General features: G+C 46.6%; 1 protein-coding gene across 1 annotated transcript in view; it reads right to left on the bottom strand.

Moving 5' to 3' along the window:
• Positions 1 to 14,156, bottom strand: part of crybg1a (crystallin beta-gamma domain containing 1a) — a 37,303-nt gene extending 23,147 nt beyond the window's left edge. Inside the window, exons 1-2 of the mRNA XM_029258645.1 lie at positions 13,812 to 14,156; positions 817 to 958 (exon numbers count right to left, since the gene is read on the bottom strand). Of these exons, the coding sequence (XP_029114478.1) occupies positions 817 to 958; positions 13,812 to 14,116 (447 nt within the window). The 5' untranslated portion in view covers positions 14,117 to 14,156. The remainder of the gene's footprint in view (positions 1 to 816; positions 959 to 13,811) is intronic.
• Positions 14,157 to 14,379: the final 223 nt, after the last annotated feature.

Here is a 14,379-nt window from a genome sequence, read left to right as displayed (position 1 = left end):
GTAATTATGTCCGACCTGTCACCTGCTTTCACAGAAGTGCTCCTGACGCTTGTTCTTTTCTAAAGCAGCTCACCCAAATAAATATTTTAGCAGCTGCCATTGAACTTGTGCTCGCTGTAGCTTGAGTAAAAGTGTAAGGATAGTGCCCCCTTCTGGCCACATTTTTACAGCGGCTCCCTAAAGGGAGCGCTGATACAATGTACACGAGGGCTGTACGCTTCCTTGGTTTAACCCAGAATCACCGTGTTTGTGCGTAACATCAGTATTTTTTAGTCCAAGCCTGCTAATAATCTGAACACAAGTTTTGCCTGCTCTGTACTTTGTGGATGAGCAGTGGCAATCTGCCCTCTGTAACGTGACCCTGGGGAGGGAGACCAACTCATTATAAATGTGCTTCAGCTGAACCTTCTGGTACTTCATCGTGTTAGGCTTCTTGCTGCCTGGAGACAGACGCGCTCGGCCATGACCACTTCCTGCTCTGCCTGCAGCCATTGTTATCATTCTGCCATCTCCCGGGCAACATGGGACCGAAAGGTTGGTGCGTCAGCTTCGGGTTCTCAGCCCAAATACAGCCTGGTAGGCAAGTGTCATAACAACATATTTCCACCAGTTGATTTGTTCTGTATGCGCTTGCTTCTACTGCCAACGATCCAAGAGTGTAAGAGTGTGTGTTTACTAGGGACTGTTATGCTGGCGGAGTTGTACAGTAAATGGACTACAGTAAACCGAAGGCACCCAGCAGAATCGATAAGTCCTAGTTAATAGTGCTTGACTGATCTGGAGAAGAAGCACGAGAATTACAGCATTTTGCCTCACCTTTCTAGACCTGCTGTTGGGCGAGGTGGGATTCCACTCGGAGATGTCAAAGCTGTACATTGATCCGGCCTCTGAGTCATACGGCAGTGTGACTTCAGTCCTCACGGTGTACTCTGTCTGCACGCTCATCTGGTCGAAGCACCTGAGAAAGGGCAGAAACGGTCAGTGTGCACACTGGTGGAACCAGGCTCCACCTTCGCTTACCTGAACACGTGAAGAATCACACACACACACTGCCCTTGGAGTGAGGATCTGTCTGTGCCCTGCCCCCAACGCTGGCCTTTCAGGAATAACACTATGGGGGAGGAAAGGGTGCCTGACACAGTGCCTCCTCCGACTCCTTCACCACTCCCATCCTGAGAATGATTCTCACCTGTGATTTGACTTGTTTACCCAGTAAGGCCCTTAAATTGAACATTGAGCTGTGAAACATGAAATCATGTACAGTCTAACGCCTTATTTATTTATGTACAGTGGCTCAGCGTGACCGTGAAATATCCTGAGGTCGGAGAATTGGAGGTGAGGCATCTCCAAAGTCTGCCTCGCTGAGTCTGCTGCAGCGAGTCCCTCTTCATGAATGAGTCAAACCACAATGAGTCAGTCCAATGCATTACATGCTCCCCAAACAGTGAGTCTACTAAAATGACCTTTTGTGTGTACAAGTACTGGTCCGTATGCTAAAGCAGCCAGTGTGCTGATCAACAGATGGAAGATGTTAGGATGGCAGAGTAAAAAAGGACAAACTTAAAAACTAAAGCAGATATACTCATCTCCGTGGCGTGGGTGCTGCCCTTTAAGGCTCATGGACAGTCTGGCTGCTACTAAGTAGTTAACTGTAAAGTCTCGTGTTCAACAGCTAAATCAGATGTCAGCCAGTTTTGTGAAACCTGCACGACTTTATCCGCCAAGGTCTGGTGTTCTATACAACTGCTCCAAAGGGTACGCAAGGGTACTGAAGTTATACCATCTATAGCAGGCGTTTTCCCTTTGAATGTTTGCCAGCAGCACTCACTACTAAAGTGGCACAAGTATCAGTGTACGTATTCAGTGGGGGGTTAAGAAAGATGATGAGACAGGAAGTGCATTTCCTGCTGCCCACAGAGCTTGCTGGGAGACATTCCCCGGAGCTCAGTGGACACAGCTTCTTCAACAGAGCATGACTGCCTTTTCTGTCCTATGGCAGAGAGTGTAGAAGTAAAGCGCGGGGAGCCAAGTCGACACCCTCTGCTCCACTCCCTTCCGGCCAAAACAATGCCCAAGCTGCGCTCCCCGAAGCACTTGGAGAGAAAAAAAGCCCCGAAGAGCATTTGGAACAGGAAGGCATGATGACAACCGTCTTGGGCATTTTTCCCATGGGTGCCTCAGATCCAAATTTTAGTTAGAAAATCCTGCCCCCTTGTGGCCATCTTTATCACACACAATGAAAACTATGGTAAAAATTGACACCTACCCTCTTCTGCCAAGCTGAACTCCAGTTGTGTATCATGCACAGTGTGTCAGGAGGAAAGAGGAGACTGAGTGGAGATTCAGAGGACAGGAGTGTGTGAGAGGCGTGTGATGGGTGTCCGAAGGGTGCGGTTGGAGTGTAAGGTAAGTACTTGTCTCGAGCAGCCCTACTGGACCCTGGGGCTCAGCAGAAGTCCTGCCTGAGGAATATGTAGATTCTGGGGAAAAGCTCATTCTCACAGTTAGTCATACCCAGTTTATCCTGATTTGTAGTCCGCTTGTATTTATACACATACACTGTCCCGATCTAGTACTTCAGGGCTTCTGCTGAACACCAAAGTGCAGAGAACTACTAGTGCTGACACATGATTTCTTCATTTGTGGTTCGTGTACTGTGTTCTCGATCAAAGCAGTCAGGACAGGAGTCAACGGTGCTTACAGATGGTTGTGAAACCATAAATGCACATATGTTAAGACTACACAGCGCAGTACTACTGTTGCTCAACTTCAGGACTCGTTGCCAAGCAATTCTCTGTACGACCATAAGGTGGGGGACGTGGGCTTGTTCCTTTTTCAAGCAATGGGGTTAATAATTCTTCAGAAAGCACTCAAGAACAAACATCTATTGTTCTTTGTTCCTTGTGGTTTGGGGTGCCAGCCTTTCAAGTAGCAGCAGATGTGTGTACAGTGCCGTGACATATATTTAATAATACGAGCTGATTAATAATGTGAGCCGTTCAATAAAAGGAGCTAATCTTCTGCTTTACAGAGTCACTCTTAAAATATGCCTTCGTAGATAGGGAACAGAAAACCACTCTGTTTTTAGGAACCACATATGCTTGAGCTGTGAGCAAACCAATGGACACTGCTGAACTGAAACTCAGTAGAGACCTGTCATACAGACCTCCACCACGATCGCCGCCCTGTCCTCAGCTGCTTCTTTGGAGACACTTGAACCTAATCTGAAGCTCATAGGGTAAAAGCCGAGGTCATATCGCATGCTCTTTCTGGGACATGACCATCTCACATTCAGGTGTCAGGCAGCTGTAAACTCTTCGCTTTGCTCTACTTATTTACCTTGTTGGTGCGAGATCCTCTCAATGGAGCGGCGGTATGACCCGATGGATCATCTCAACATAAAAGCTGCCATTATCCATACACCCTCATTTATTTCAACAAACTGAGTGCTGTTATATTGTGTCTTCACGCTGTCTGCTGGCTGGTGCAACAAGCACACACAGGAATTATTGGCTGAGGTGCTGCAGACAGAACGGCAGCTCTGGGACTTAGAGGAACATGTCCATCACCCGTAAATCACGTAAACGTCCAAAATACTGAGAACAAACAGCGCTGAAACAGATCCTCTTTCCACCAAAGCTGGGAGCAATTCAGCCCGATGTGACTCACCTCTGACAAAAAACAATCAACCCGCTGAAAGAGCGCTAGTTCTCTGCCAACAGACAGGCTCTCGTTTTCACGCAGAGGTGGCAGCTTTGGACACACTCACCTGTATGGATGTGTGTGGAGGTGTCCTTTCACTATCCTATCATCCTGACACTGAAACTTCTCTCAGGAATTATTTGCAGTGTGAAGGAGCAAATTTGCAGCTACTGTGTGACACAAGAGGAATGCAATCCTGGCCTGCAGGATGGAGACAACATGAATCTATGTCTTGGAGACATTTGACTTTGCAAGAGGCTGGAATGACAGTTCCTGACATTCTGTGAAGAAGAGATGTTCTCTAGACCACCCCATGTTGAGGCCATCTAATAGTCTGCTAGGAGTAATGTGTGTCATCGTTGGTTGACGTGGCTGGAGCCCTGAATGAGGAAGGAAATGTCAAAGGTCATAAGACCCATCGGACACTATGAGCTCTAAGGCAGACTGCTTTGCCCCCCAACCCCAGTCAGTGTACTTCCTGAGCACCAGCAGCTGCCATCTGTACACCCTATTGCCCTGGATCCTCCTAAACAATGAAGCATTGTCCCCTGAGAAGAAGCAGATGATCGGCCCTGCGGCGGAGAGGAGCTGGGGGTAGCGTGCTCTCGTTTCTGCAGGTCTGTATTTGCCTGCTACCATTCTGCTATCGTTCCAACATCAGCGCAATTTCATGTTTGCAACCTGTCGCTAAGGCAACATCACATGGGACTGAATGTGTGGGAGCGTTTAACTTTCAGGACGGAGGGGTCTGTCACACATCTCTTCGAGAGAGACTGCACCATCTGTGTTACACACACACACACACACACACACACACACACACACACACACACAACCACAAAAATGGGTGTGGCGGTACCTGCAAAACAGGTGGTAGTAAACAGTCAACTTCGATAGCATGTTTGCCAGCAAAGCTTTGCTTCAGTCTGAAAAGGGGAGCAGTTTAGCAAGACCGTAAACGTGCGATTTGAAAAAGACAGTGAGAAGGTTGGCCAAGTAGTAGCGTGCTGTTACAAGCAGGAATCATGTTCTCTGGAGGAACCACACTGGTGGTTGTGGGATTGCACACGCTTTGCTCTGATTGTGACAACCAGCAGCCAGTTCCCCCACCTTCCCAGTTTAGAAAGGATCCTTTAGAATGGGTCATTTCTGATCTTATGGTTGTACTCCTGTGTGACACAGCCAGTAGCTGACTCCTCACACTGAAAGCAAATGTAAGAGAGCTGAAGTTGTACCTTTGAGCAGGACTCCTTGCCTGAACTGCTTCAGTAAACATCCAGCTGTATAAATGGGCGACATAAGTGAGCTGTGTGATTGGCTTTTGGATAAGATTACCAGCTAAGTAAATAACTATAGATATGAACAGGTTAGACGGTGACAGTTCAAGTGCCTCACTCCTAGTCCTTTCATCAGCCCACAAAGCCCACACTCTCCTCTTTACTCCCAAAGCAGACAAGAAGGTTGGGCTCTGCATTTCACAGGGCCTGGTGTGTGGCTGAGGACAGCGACATGTTGGTGATGGGGGATGTCAACTGATAAGCAGGAACTGAGAGATCCTTCATCAGGGACTAATAACATGACAAACATAAAGGGGAAAAGAGGACAGGGAGTGCAAACAGACCTAGGGAGGAGATGCTGCTGCTTTCTCCAGCTCGTTGACTATTGAAGGACCTGACTACCTCACAACAGTGGTGCCGGGGCTGAACCGAGGAGATGCTCCTATAAAACACATCAAGACTCCTATGAAGACAAGATGAGGGAAGATATGTGGGGAAAAAAATTACTGTTAGTAAGTTAAGTTGCTGAAAGGTTCACATCCTAAACACTTCTGTTTGGTTCTGCTCTAAAAACTTGTTCGAAGCTTCTGCTAATGAACTTAATATGCAAGCAGTAGCACAAGTCCCCCACTGACCACAGTGACACACCTTTATTAATATGTTGCTCAGCTCACATTTACTCCAAGCAAATTAGAGTATTTGACTGATTTACAGAGTTTGGTGTCTTTACTGGCTCAGGGGGCGTAATTCCTTGATCCAAGAACCATCGGGTTAGAAGTACATGCCATTAACCGCTGTACTGCCTGCTTGAGAAAGGTTTGATTTGTATAGAACTAAAACTAACAAGAATATATTTTACAATGGTTTGGAAGAGGTGATGTACGGAAAGTTTGTAGAGTTTTTGCTGCATCATGCTTGAGCTGCAGATGTTGAGTGTCTGTGTGTGTGCTGTGTACGTCTCTCCCCTCCGGTCTGGAAAGCTCTCTCGCTTCATGTTAGATGAGGCAATGGAAATATTGCCCCCAAACAGACCCGGTATTTGTTCCTTTCTGCAGAACCCCACACGAAGAACTCCCGTTTAGTAACTGAAAGCCAACGCTGTTTTGCAACAAATGAGCAGCAGAAAAAGTTGCCAGTTAGGCGGGTGGCTGGACCAGTCATGGGCACGCCTCTCTGGTCATGTGACCCCTCTGCCCTGAACGCTGAGCAGATACAACGAGTCCCATCTGGCACAGATCCTTCCTTTATGCCACAAAAGAGAGGCATTCGATAGACACTCCTAGAAAGTACACAGGATGCAGGTTGTATGGCAGCCAGGCTTTCCCTTTGGGGCCGTGACCCGGGTCCCTGTAGCTGATACAAAGTGTTTCCCGACAGGAGAGTTGACCAAACTCACAAACACACACACTGGACCTTCTAGAGCAGAGCTCCTTACCCTTCTTCAGGCCATGGACCCCTTTAAAACGCTGATAAAAACTATGAATCCCCTTTATCAGAAAAATGTCCATAAAAAAGTTCAGAGAAAATGCTGAACTCAATTTATTGCACTGAGAGTTCATTACAGTCATATAGCTATGTTGTAATTAGTGATTGAATTTATATTGTGGATTAAGAACCCTGCTTCAGACAATATTTTTTAAAAAACTGAGTTGTTACCCAGCCAATTAAAACTTGTCCGCTCTAGTGCTTGTACAGTTTGCTGAAAATATTTTTCCTTCTGTTGAGACAAAAATTTGGCGTGAATAATGGATTTAATTTGGGGCAGTTAAATAAGGGCTCTCAAAGCACAGCTGACTTACAGTATTGACTTTGTATGACAAGCGAAAACATGTTTACTGGAGCACTGTGCACTGCAATAAAAAATTTGAGCACAGGATGAATAGATTTGACTAAGAAATTCCTGTACCCTTCCAGGTGCACTTTTAGTGCAGAAACCAATCATAGTGCTACTGGGACATTTGAAAGAGGTGCTCAGTATTGATATGAATACTGCTAGGAGCACTTCTTAAGAGCAGGTCCTTCGGTTTTCCCCTCTGGATATCTGCAAGGTGAGACTATTTGTTTGAGACAACAGCAAACACAGCTGTCACTTCTCAGTCGCAGAAAGTCATCATTCTAGAATAATCTGTAACCAAGTAGTCAAGAGGTAAACATTTGAGCTCCTCTTGGAATGACAAGCTGGGGAATATGTGGCGTGGTCTTCGGAAAGGACTCGTGCTTCACTATTCATGTCGCTGTAAAGTGCAGACTGTACAGTGGCAGCAGATCTCAGGAACCGCAAAGAGACCATGGACTACAGACTCAACAGTGATCATGAGAGCAGCTGATAAAAAGCTGGATTTGTTGAAAACACAGAGCAGGGACTTTATGGAGGTCTATGCTCCCCCCAATACAAGCACCCATTACTTCTAGTATGTGGAAGATATGGTTATGTGAAGTTGGTTTGCACACGTTCTCATTTGTCCCACGGCCAGGGCGGTGGCGGCAGTCCTCCGGGGCAACGCTGCCTGCAGTCTGTCAGTTACCTTACCAGTTAACTGCTGATTTATACCTAAAGCTCCAGGTGAGATCACTTTGATATGCAAAAATACAACTTCAGTTGTACAAGTGACAACTGAGGCGGAATGAAAACCAGTATCCCTCAGGGACTGGACTTCCCCAGTCTTGACTGAGAAATGTTTTCCTGAAGTCTTTTGCTGGTGGCTTGAAGGCTACCAATGTCATAATAAAGAGTACTACTACAGTAGTAAAGTACCACTGTCACAATAGAGTACAACTACAGTAGTAAAGTACCACTGTCACAATAAAGGGTAAATCTATAGTAGTAAAGTAATGCTATCACAATAGAGTACAGTTACAGTAGTAAAGTACCACTGTCACAATAAAGAGTACAGTTACAGTAGTAAAGTACCACTGTCACAATAAAGAGTAAATCTATAGTAGTAAAGTAACGCTGTCACAATAGAGTACAGTTACAGTAGTAAAGTACCACTGTCACAATAAAGGGTAAATCTATAGTAGTAAAGTAACGCTGTCACAATAAAGAGTACAGTTACAGTAGTAAAGTACCACTGTCACAATAAAGAGTAAACCTATAGTAGTAAAGTAACGCTGTCACAATAAAGGGTACAGTTACAGTAGTAAAGTACCACTGTCACAATAAATAGTACAGTTACAGTAGTAAAGTACCACTGTCACAATAAAGAGTAAATCTATAGTAGTAAAGTAATGCTGTCACAATAAAGGGTAAATCTATAGTAGTAAAGTAATGCTGTCACAATAAAGAGTACAACTGCAGTAGTAAAGTACCACACACGCACATTTTCTGAACCGCTTGTCCCATAGGGGGTCGCGGGGAACCGGAGCCTACCCGGCAACACAGGGCGTAAGGCCAGAGGGGGAGGGGACACACCCAGGACAGGACACCAGTCCGTCGCAAGGCACCCCAAGCGGGACTCGAACCCCAGACCCACTGGAGAGCAGGACCCGGCCCAATCCACTGCGCCCCCACGCCCCCCATACTAGTAAAGTACCACTGTCACAATAAAGAGTAAATCTATAGTAGTAAAGTAACGCTGTCACAATAAAGGGTACAGTTACAGTAGTAAAGTACCACTGTCACAATAAAGGGTAAATCTATAGTAGTAAAGTAACGCTGTCACAATAAAGAGTACAGTTACAGTAGTAAAGTACCACTGTCACAATAAAGAGTAAATCTATAGTAGTAAAGTAACGCTGTCACAATAAAGAGTACAGTTACAGTAGTAAAGTCCCACTGTCACAATAGAGTACAGTTACAGTAGTAAAGTACCACTGTCACAATAAAGAGTAAATCTATAGTAGTAAAGTAACGCTGTCACAATAAAGAGTACAGTTACAGTAGTAAAGTACCACTGTCACAATAAAGGGTAAATCTATAGTAGTAAAGTAACGCTGTCACAATAAAGAGTAAATCTATAGTAGTAAAGTAACATCACAATAAAGGGTACAGTTACAGTAGTAAAGTACCACTGTCACAATAAAGAGTAAATCTATAGTAGTAAAGTAACGCTGTCACAATAAAGAGTACAGTTACAGTAGTAAAGTCCCACTGTCACAATAGAGTACAGTTACAGTAGTAAAGTACCACTGTCACAATAAAGAGTACAGTTACAGTAGTAAAGTCCCACTGTCACAATAGAGTACAGTTACAGTAGTAAAGTACCACTGTCACAATAAAGAGTAAATCTATAGTAGTAAAGTAACGCTGTCACAATAAAGAGTACAGTTACAGTAGTAAAGTACCACTGTCACAATAAAGGGTAAATCTATAGTAGTAAAGTAATGCTGTCACAATAAAGAGTACAACTGCAGTAGTAAAGTACCACACACACACACACACGCACATTTTCTGAACCGCTTGTCCCATAGGGGGTCGCGGGGAACCGGAGCCTACCCGGCAACACAGGGCGTAAGGCCAGAGGGGGAGGGGACACACCCAGGACAGGACACCAGTCCGTCGCAAGGCACCCCAAGCGGGACTCGAACCCCAGACCCACTGGAGAGCAGGACCCGGCCCAATCCACTGCGCCCCCACGCCCCCCATACTAGTAAAGTACCACTGTCACAATAAAGAGTAAATCTATAGTAGTAAAGTAACGCTGTCACAATAAAGGGTACAGTTACAGTAGTAAAGTACCACTGTCACAATAAAGGGTAAATCTATAGTAGTAAAGTAACGCTGTCACAATAAAGAGTACAGTTACAGTAGTAAAGTACCACTGTCACAATAAAGAGTAAATCTATAGTAGTAAAGTAACGCTGTCACAATAAAGAGTGCAGTTACAGTAGTAAAGTACTACTGTCACAATAAAGAGTACAGTTACAGTAGTAAAGTACCACTGTCACAATAAAGGGTAAATCTATAGTAGTAAAGTAACGCTGTCACAGAGTACAGTTACAGTAGTAAAGTACCACTCACAATAAAGAGTACAGTTACAGTAGTAAAGTACTGCTGTCACAATAAAGAGTAAATCTATAGTAGTAAAGTAACCCCTGCCACAATGAAGAGTATAGTTACAGTAGTAAAGTACCACTGTCACAATAAAGGGTAAATCTATAGTAGTAAAGTAACGCTGTCACAATAAAGAGTAAATCTATAGTAGTAAAGTAACGCTGTCACAATAAAGAGTACAGTTACAGTAGTAAAGTACCACTGTCACAATAAAGAGTAAATCTATAGTAGTAAAGTAACGCTGTCACAATAAAGAGTACAGTTACAGTAGTAAAGTACCACTGTCACAATAAAGGGTAAATCTATAGCAGTAAAGTAACGCTGTCACAATAAAGAGTGCAGTTACAGTAGTAAAGTACTACTGTCACAATAAAGAGTACAGTTACAGTAGTAAAGTACCACTGTCACAATAAAGGGTAAATCTATAGTAGTAAAGTAACGCTGTCACAATAAAGAGTGCAGTTACAGTAGTAAAGTACTACTGTCACAATAAAGAGTGCAGTTACAGTAGTAAAGTACCACTGTCACAATAAAGAGTAAATCTATAGTAGTAAAGTAACGCTGTCACAATAAAGGGTAAATCTACAGTAGTAAAGTAATGCTGTCACAGAGTACAGTTACAGTAGTAAAGTACCACTCACAATAAAGAGTACAGTTACAGTAGTAAAGTACTGCTGTCACAATAAAGAGTAAATCTATAGTAGTAAAGTAACCCCTGCCACAATGAAGAGTATAGTTACAGTATTAAAGCATGCTACTATAATAGAGTATCACTACTGTAATAGAATACCTCTCTTAACAAAAAAGTACAACTGCAGTAACGGAGTATTACCGCTGTAATCGAATCCCTGTCATAATAATGAGTGCATTAGGAGTGCTTTTGCCATAATAAAGGATTCCACTGTCATAATGAATAAAACTACAGTAAATATGAATTCAGCACCCTGTCCACGTACAGTCCATTTGTTTCATGTCCCACCTGTGGTTTACATCCACACTCTAATTTATTGTGCAAAAAAATACTTTACTACGTGCCTGGGCCAGCTGCAGTCATCAAGGTCTGCAGGGTGAGCTGGTTTCCACCCGACCTCAGTGTCATTCCTTTATTTACACCTGTGATGGTAATTCACCCCAAGCGGCACTCCAGGATTCAGCTGGGCTTTCTGCAAACGTTGCGCAGCTCTGTTCACAGGAGGACCAACACACCTTCAGGACGGAAGACGGTCCAAGCGCAGCCCGTGTCCCGATTCCAGATTTTACGGACGAGGAGAACAAGGCACTCTGTTGTGAGTCTTCAATCACTGCCCCCCCCCCCCCCCAACTGCATTCTCTCGCCAGACAAATTCGAGGGGAATTATGATGCGATTAGAAAACTATTAAATTTAAAGTATCCCGCAAAAGGCCAGTTGACAAAGGGTTGTGAAGGTTCGGGCTTCAGGCTGGACGACACCTTCAGAAGGACACTCAATGTTACGCGGTGCTTTCTACACACGCCATGTGTTCTGCGTGCGCGTCACTGGGGGCCAACGAAGACACCTACCTGAGGGGTGATGCGCAGGTAAATGGGGGTAAACGAGCAGCAAGTGATCGACGTTCTCAGCTGAAATAGGAGCCTCGTGTTGTGGCTACGGCCTCGATCTCGTCCTCGTTTCGCTACAAGCTCCGGTGGCTCCGGGATCAATGCTGTATGTGGTGGGACAACAGGTGAGCTGGCAGTTCACAGCCGGATTTCATGCCGCGGGACGATCACCTGCTATTGTACCCTTGACTTCTGAGAGACGCCGCCTTTCTTTGGTGAAGGTCCAACAGGGTAAGTGGACAAAAGTGTGACCTATTAATACACTGATAATTAAAATGTTTGCCAAGTAAACGAGGAGGCTCAACCTGCAAGGCCAGGTAGTACGAAGAGCGAACGAGACAGTAAAGTAAGGTTATACTTAGTAACACTAATTAATTACTATTGTACTGATGAGCGCAGGAAATGATTTAATACTTAAGGACACGTGGTTCAGAAACGAACCTGTTTCACTTGATTCATTGACAGGGCTGCGGAAATTCACGGCGTGTTAGAGCCTTTCGCCAGGCGAGGTTTACGATGCAAAGAGGAGTTCCGGCGGAGCGACACGTACGGCCACTGGTTATGTGAGAAGGGTGTAAAATGATGATATTTACCCTGTACAGAGTGGTGCTTCTGCCATACTGCATGTGAGGGAAATGGGCCTGCCATAAATTCTCACTCCTGAGCCATACTGTGTTCCCCGTCGAGGCCGAGAGAATAAAAGTGCGAGTTTGAACTAGCTCGGAAGAAGCACGACGCCCGACAGGTTTGCTTCTCCGTCCGATTGGCCCGCAGGCGGGAAAACGGCCGACCGTCTCCGAGAAGCCGCGCCGGGCCGATTCACTTTTTCGACCGCAAGTGAAGAAATCTCTAATTAGGCTCAGGTCTCCAGAGGAAAAGTGACAATTAGTGAATTAGAAGGAAGGCCTCTGTAAACAAGGCATTATGATGATTGGACGGCTGCTCTCGCTAATAACACTGTTATTTACCACACTGTTGGTGTTCGCAGTTCCGCACCTCCTGCCGCGTGAAGCGCAGCTATACAGGCAGTGACGAGGACTCGGAGCGAACCTCTCGGCCCCGCGTTAAAGCCAGGGGACGAGTCGGCACGTAGGCCCGCGGCGGCCCGCAGTCGAACCCGGAGCCAGTTGTTCAGCCCGCGACGACAGCGAGCGGCGACTCAACAAAGGAAGCGCGCTAATGCCGCAGCAGCCGAAAGCGTTCTGCGCACAATCCTGCCCGTCTTCTGGAATTTCAGTCTCCCACCCCCCTGAGCGCTGGCACTCAGTTATCAGTCACCGAAGAGCCTCTTCACAGAGGATTTGTTTGCAATTCGGGAGGCTGGAATTGGCCCTGAGAACCTGCACAACGTAGAAACTGCAGAACGTAAGTGAGAGGATCCATGAGTCCCCGGCGCCGAGGGGATCGCAGGACGCTCTAGGACCTTGCACCGTAGGTATGCTACTCCGGTATCATCAGACGTAGGGACAGGACAGAGACTGCAGCATCCCTGTTGAGATGGTGTGTTTGGACACTACAAGTGTTTGGCGTTGGCTGCAGGTTCAAAAGCGGCAGTTTGGTGTGCAAAGCTGCCTTGCTAACAGCTCAAGGATGACTTGGCACACTTGGCACACCTGGGAGACCCGAGACACCTGGGACACCCGGGGCACCCGGGACACCCCACCGCACGCTGTCCCAGAAGCTCTGGTGCGGAAGCACTTGAAAACACCTCTGCTCTCCGGAAGGTGCTCACACACCTGCTCTGTGCGCCAAAACAGGTCGATCGCACTGATGACCCTGGACGGCGCGGGGGTCGCTGAGTAAGGTTGACCAAGGCTTTGTGACACAGTTTTTACTGACCACCAAGCAGAGTTGGACAACTGAAAAACTCGTGTGGCAGCTTCAGCATTATGCTGTATAACCAGAGTGTGGCCCTCGCATGTAACCGGTGTATAAAATAATTACCATGCTGTCCAAAGCAGTCCAGCAGTCCAAAGACACACTGTTCAGGTTCCCCCATAGTGTGTGAGTGACAGAGTGTGTGTGTGTGTTTGTTCCACTGATGTATGGATGATTGACCCAGTGTAAGTAGTGTATCTAGCAGTGTAAGTCACCGCGGTGAATAACGTGTGTGGGCTGATAACACTACACAGAGTTCATTGGAAGTCGCTTTGGAGAAAATAAATACAATGTAAATGTAACCCCTCGCAATCCGTAGGTGGTTAATCTAAAGCAGCATAATAATAATAATAATAATGATGATGATGATGATTATAGTTACATTTGGTTGCTGTCCAGCTCGTCGCTGTCGCTGAGGGACAGGGGTTCGCTGTAGAGCTTCTCCTTCTTGGAGCGTCTCCTGCTCACCCACTTCTTGAACTTTCTCTTCTTCTTCTCCAGGGGACTCAGGGGTTCCTCGCCCGGGGGTCCCACGGCGGGGTCCGGGGGGTCTCCACCCCCTCTCCCGGGGCTCTGAGTCTCGGGGACGCCCTCGCTCCCCTCCTCGCCCTTCCTTCCCCTCTCCAGGGACTTGGTTTTGATGAACAGCTTCTTGATCTTGAAGCCGGAGCCCGATCCGCTCATCATGGTGCCGAGCGAGCCCCGCGTGTCGAACCCGGCGCGTGTGATCGGTGCGCGCCGCGCGCGCCCTCAGGTGTGCGCACCTTCCGCAGGTGAGACGGGCTTCGCCAACCGCGCGCGCCGCGTCCCGCGCCTCTGCTGCTGGAGCCGCTGCACGAGCCGCCGACCGGGACGACGGGAGCGGCGAGGCGGAGCATGGAGGGGGGGCGGAGGGGGGGCGGGGGTTCCGAGCTCAGCTCGTACCGGATTGACTGCAGCGGAGCGGGGAA

This window comes from Scleropages formosus, chromosome 15 (assembly GCF_900964775.1).
Source record: "Scleropages formosus chromosome 15, fSclFor1.1, whole genome shotgun sequence".
NCBI lineage: Eukaryota > Metazoa > Chordata > Actinopteri > Osteoglossiformes > Osteoglossidae > Scleropages > Scleropages formosus.
The sequence above is the reverse complement of the archived record's forward strand: the minus strand, read 5'-3'. Positions and strand labels throughout refer to the sequence as shown.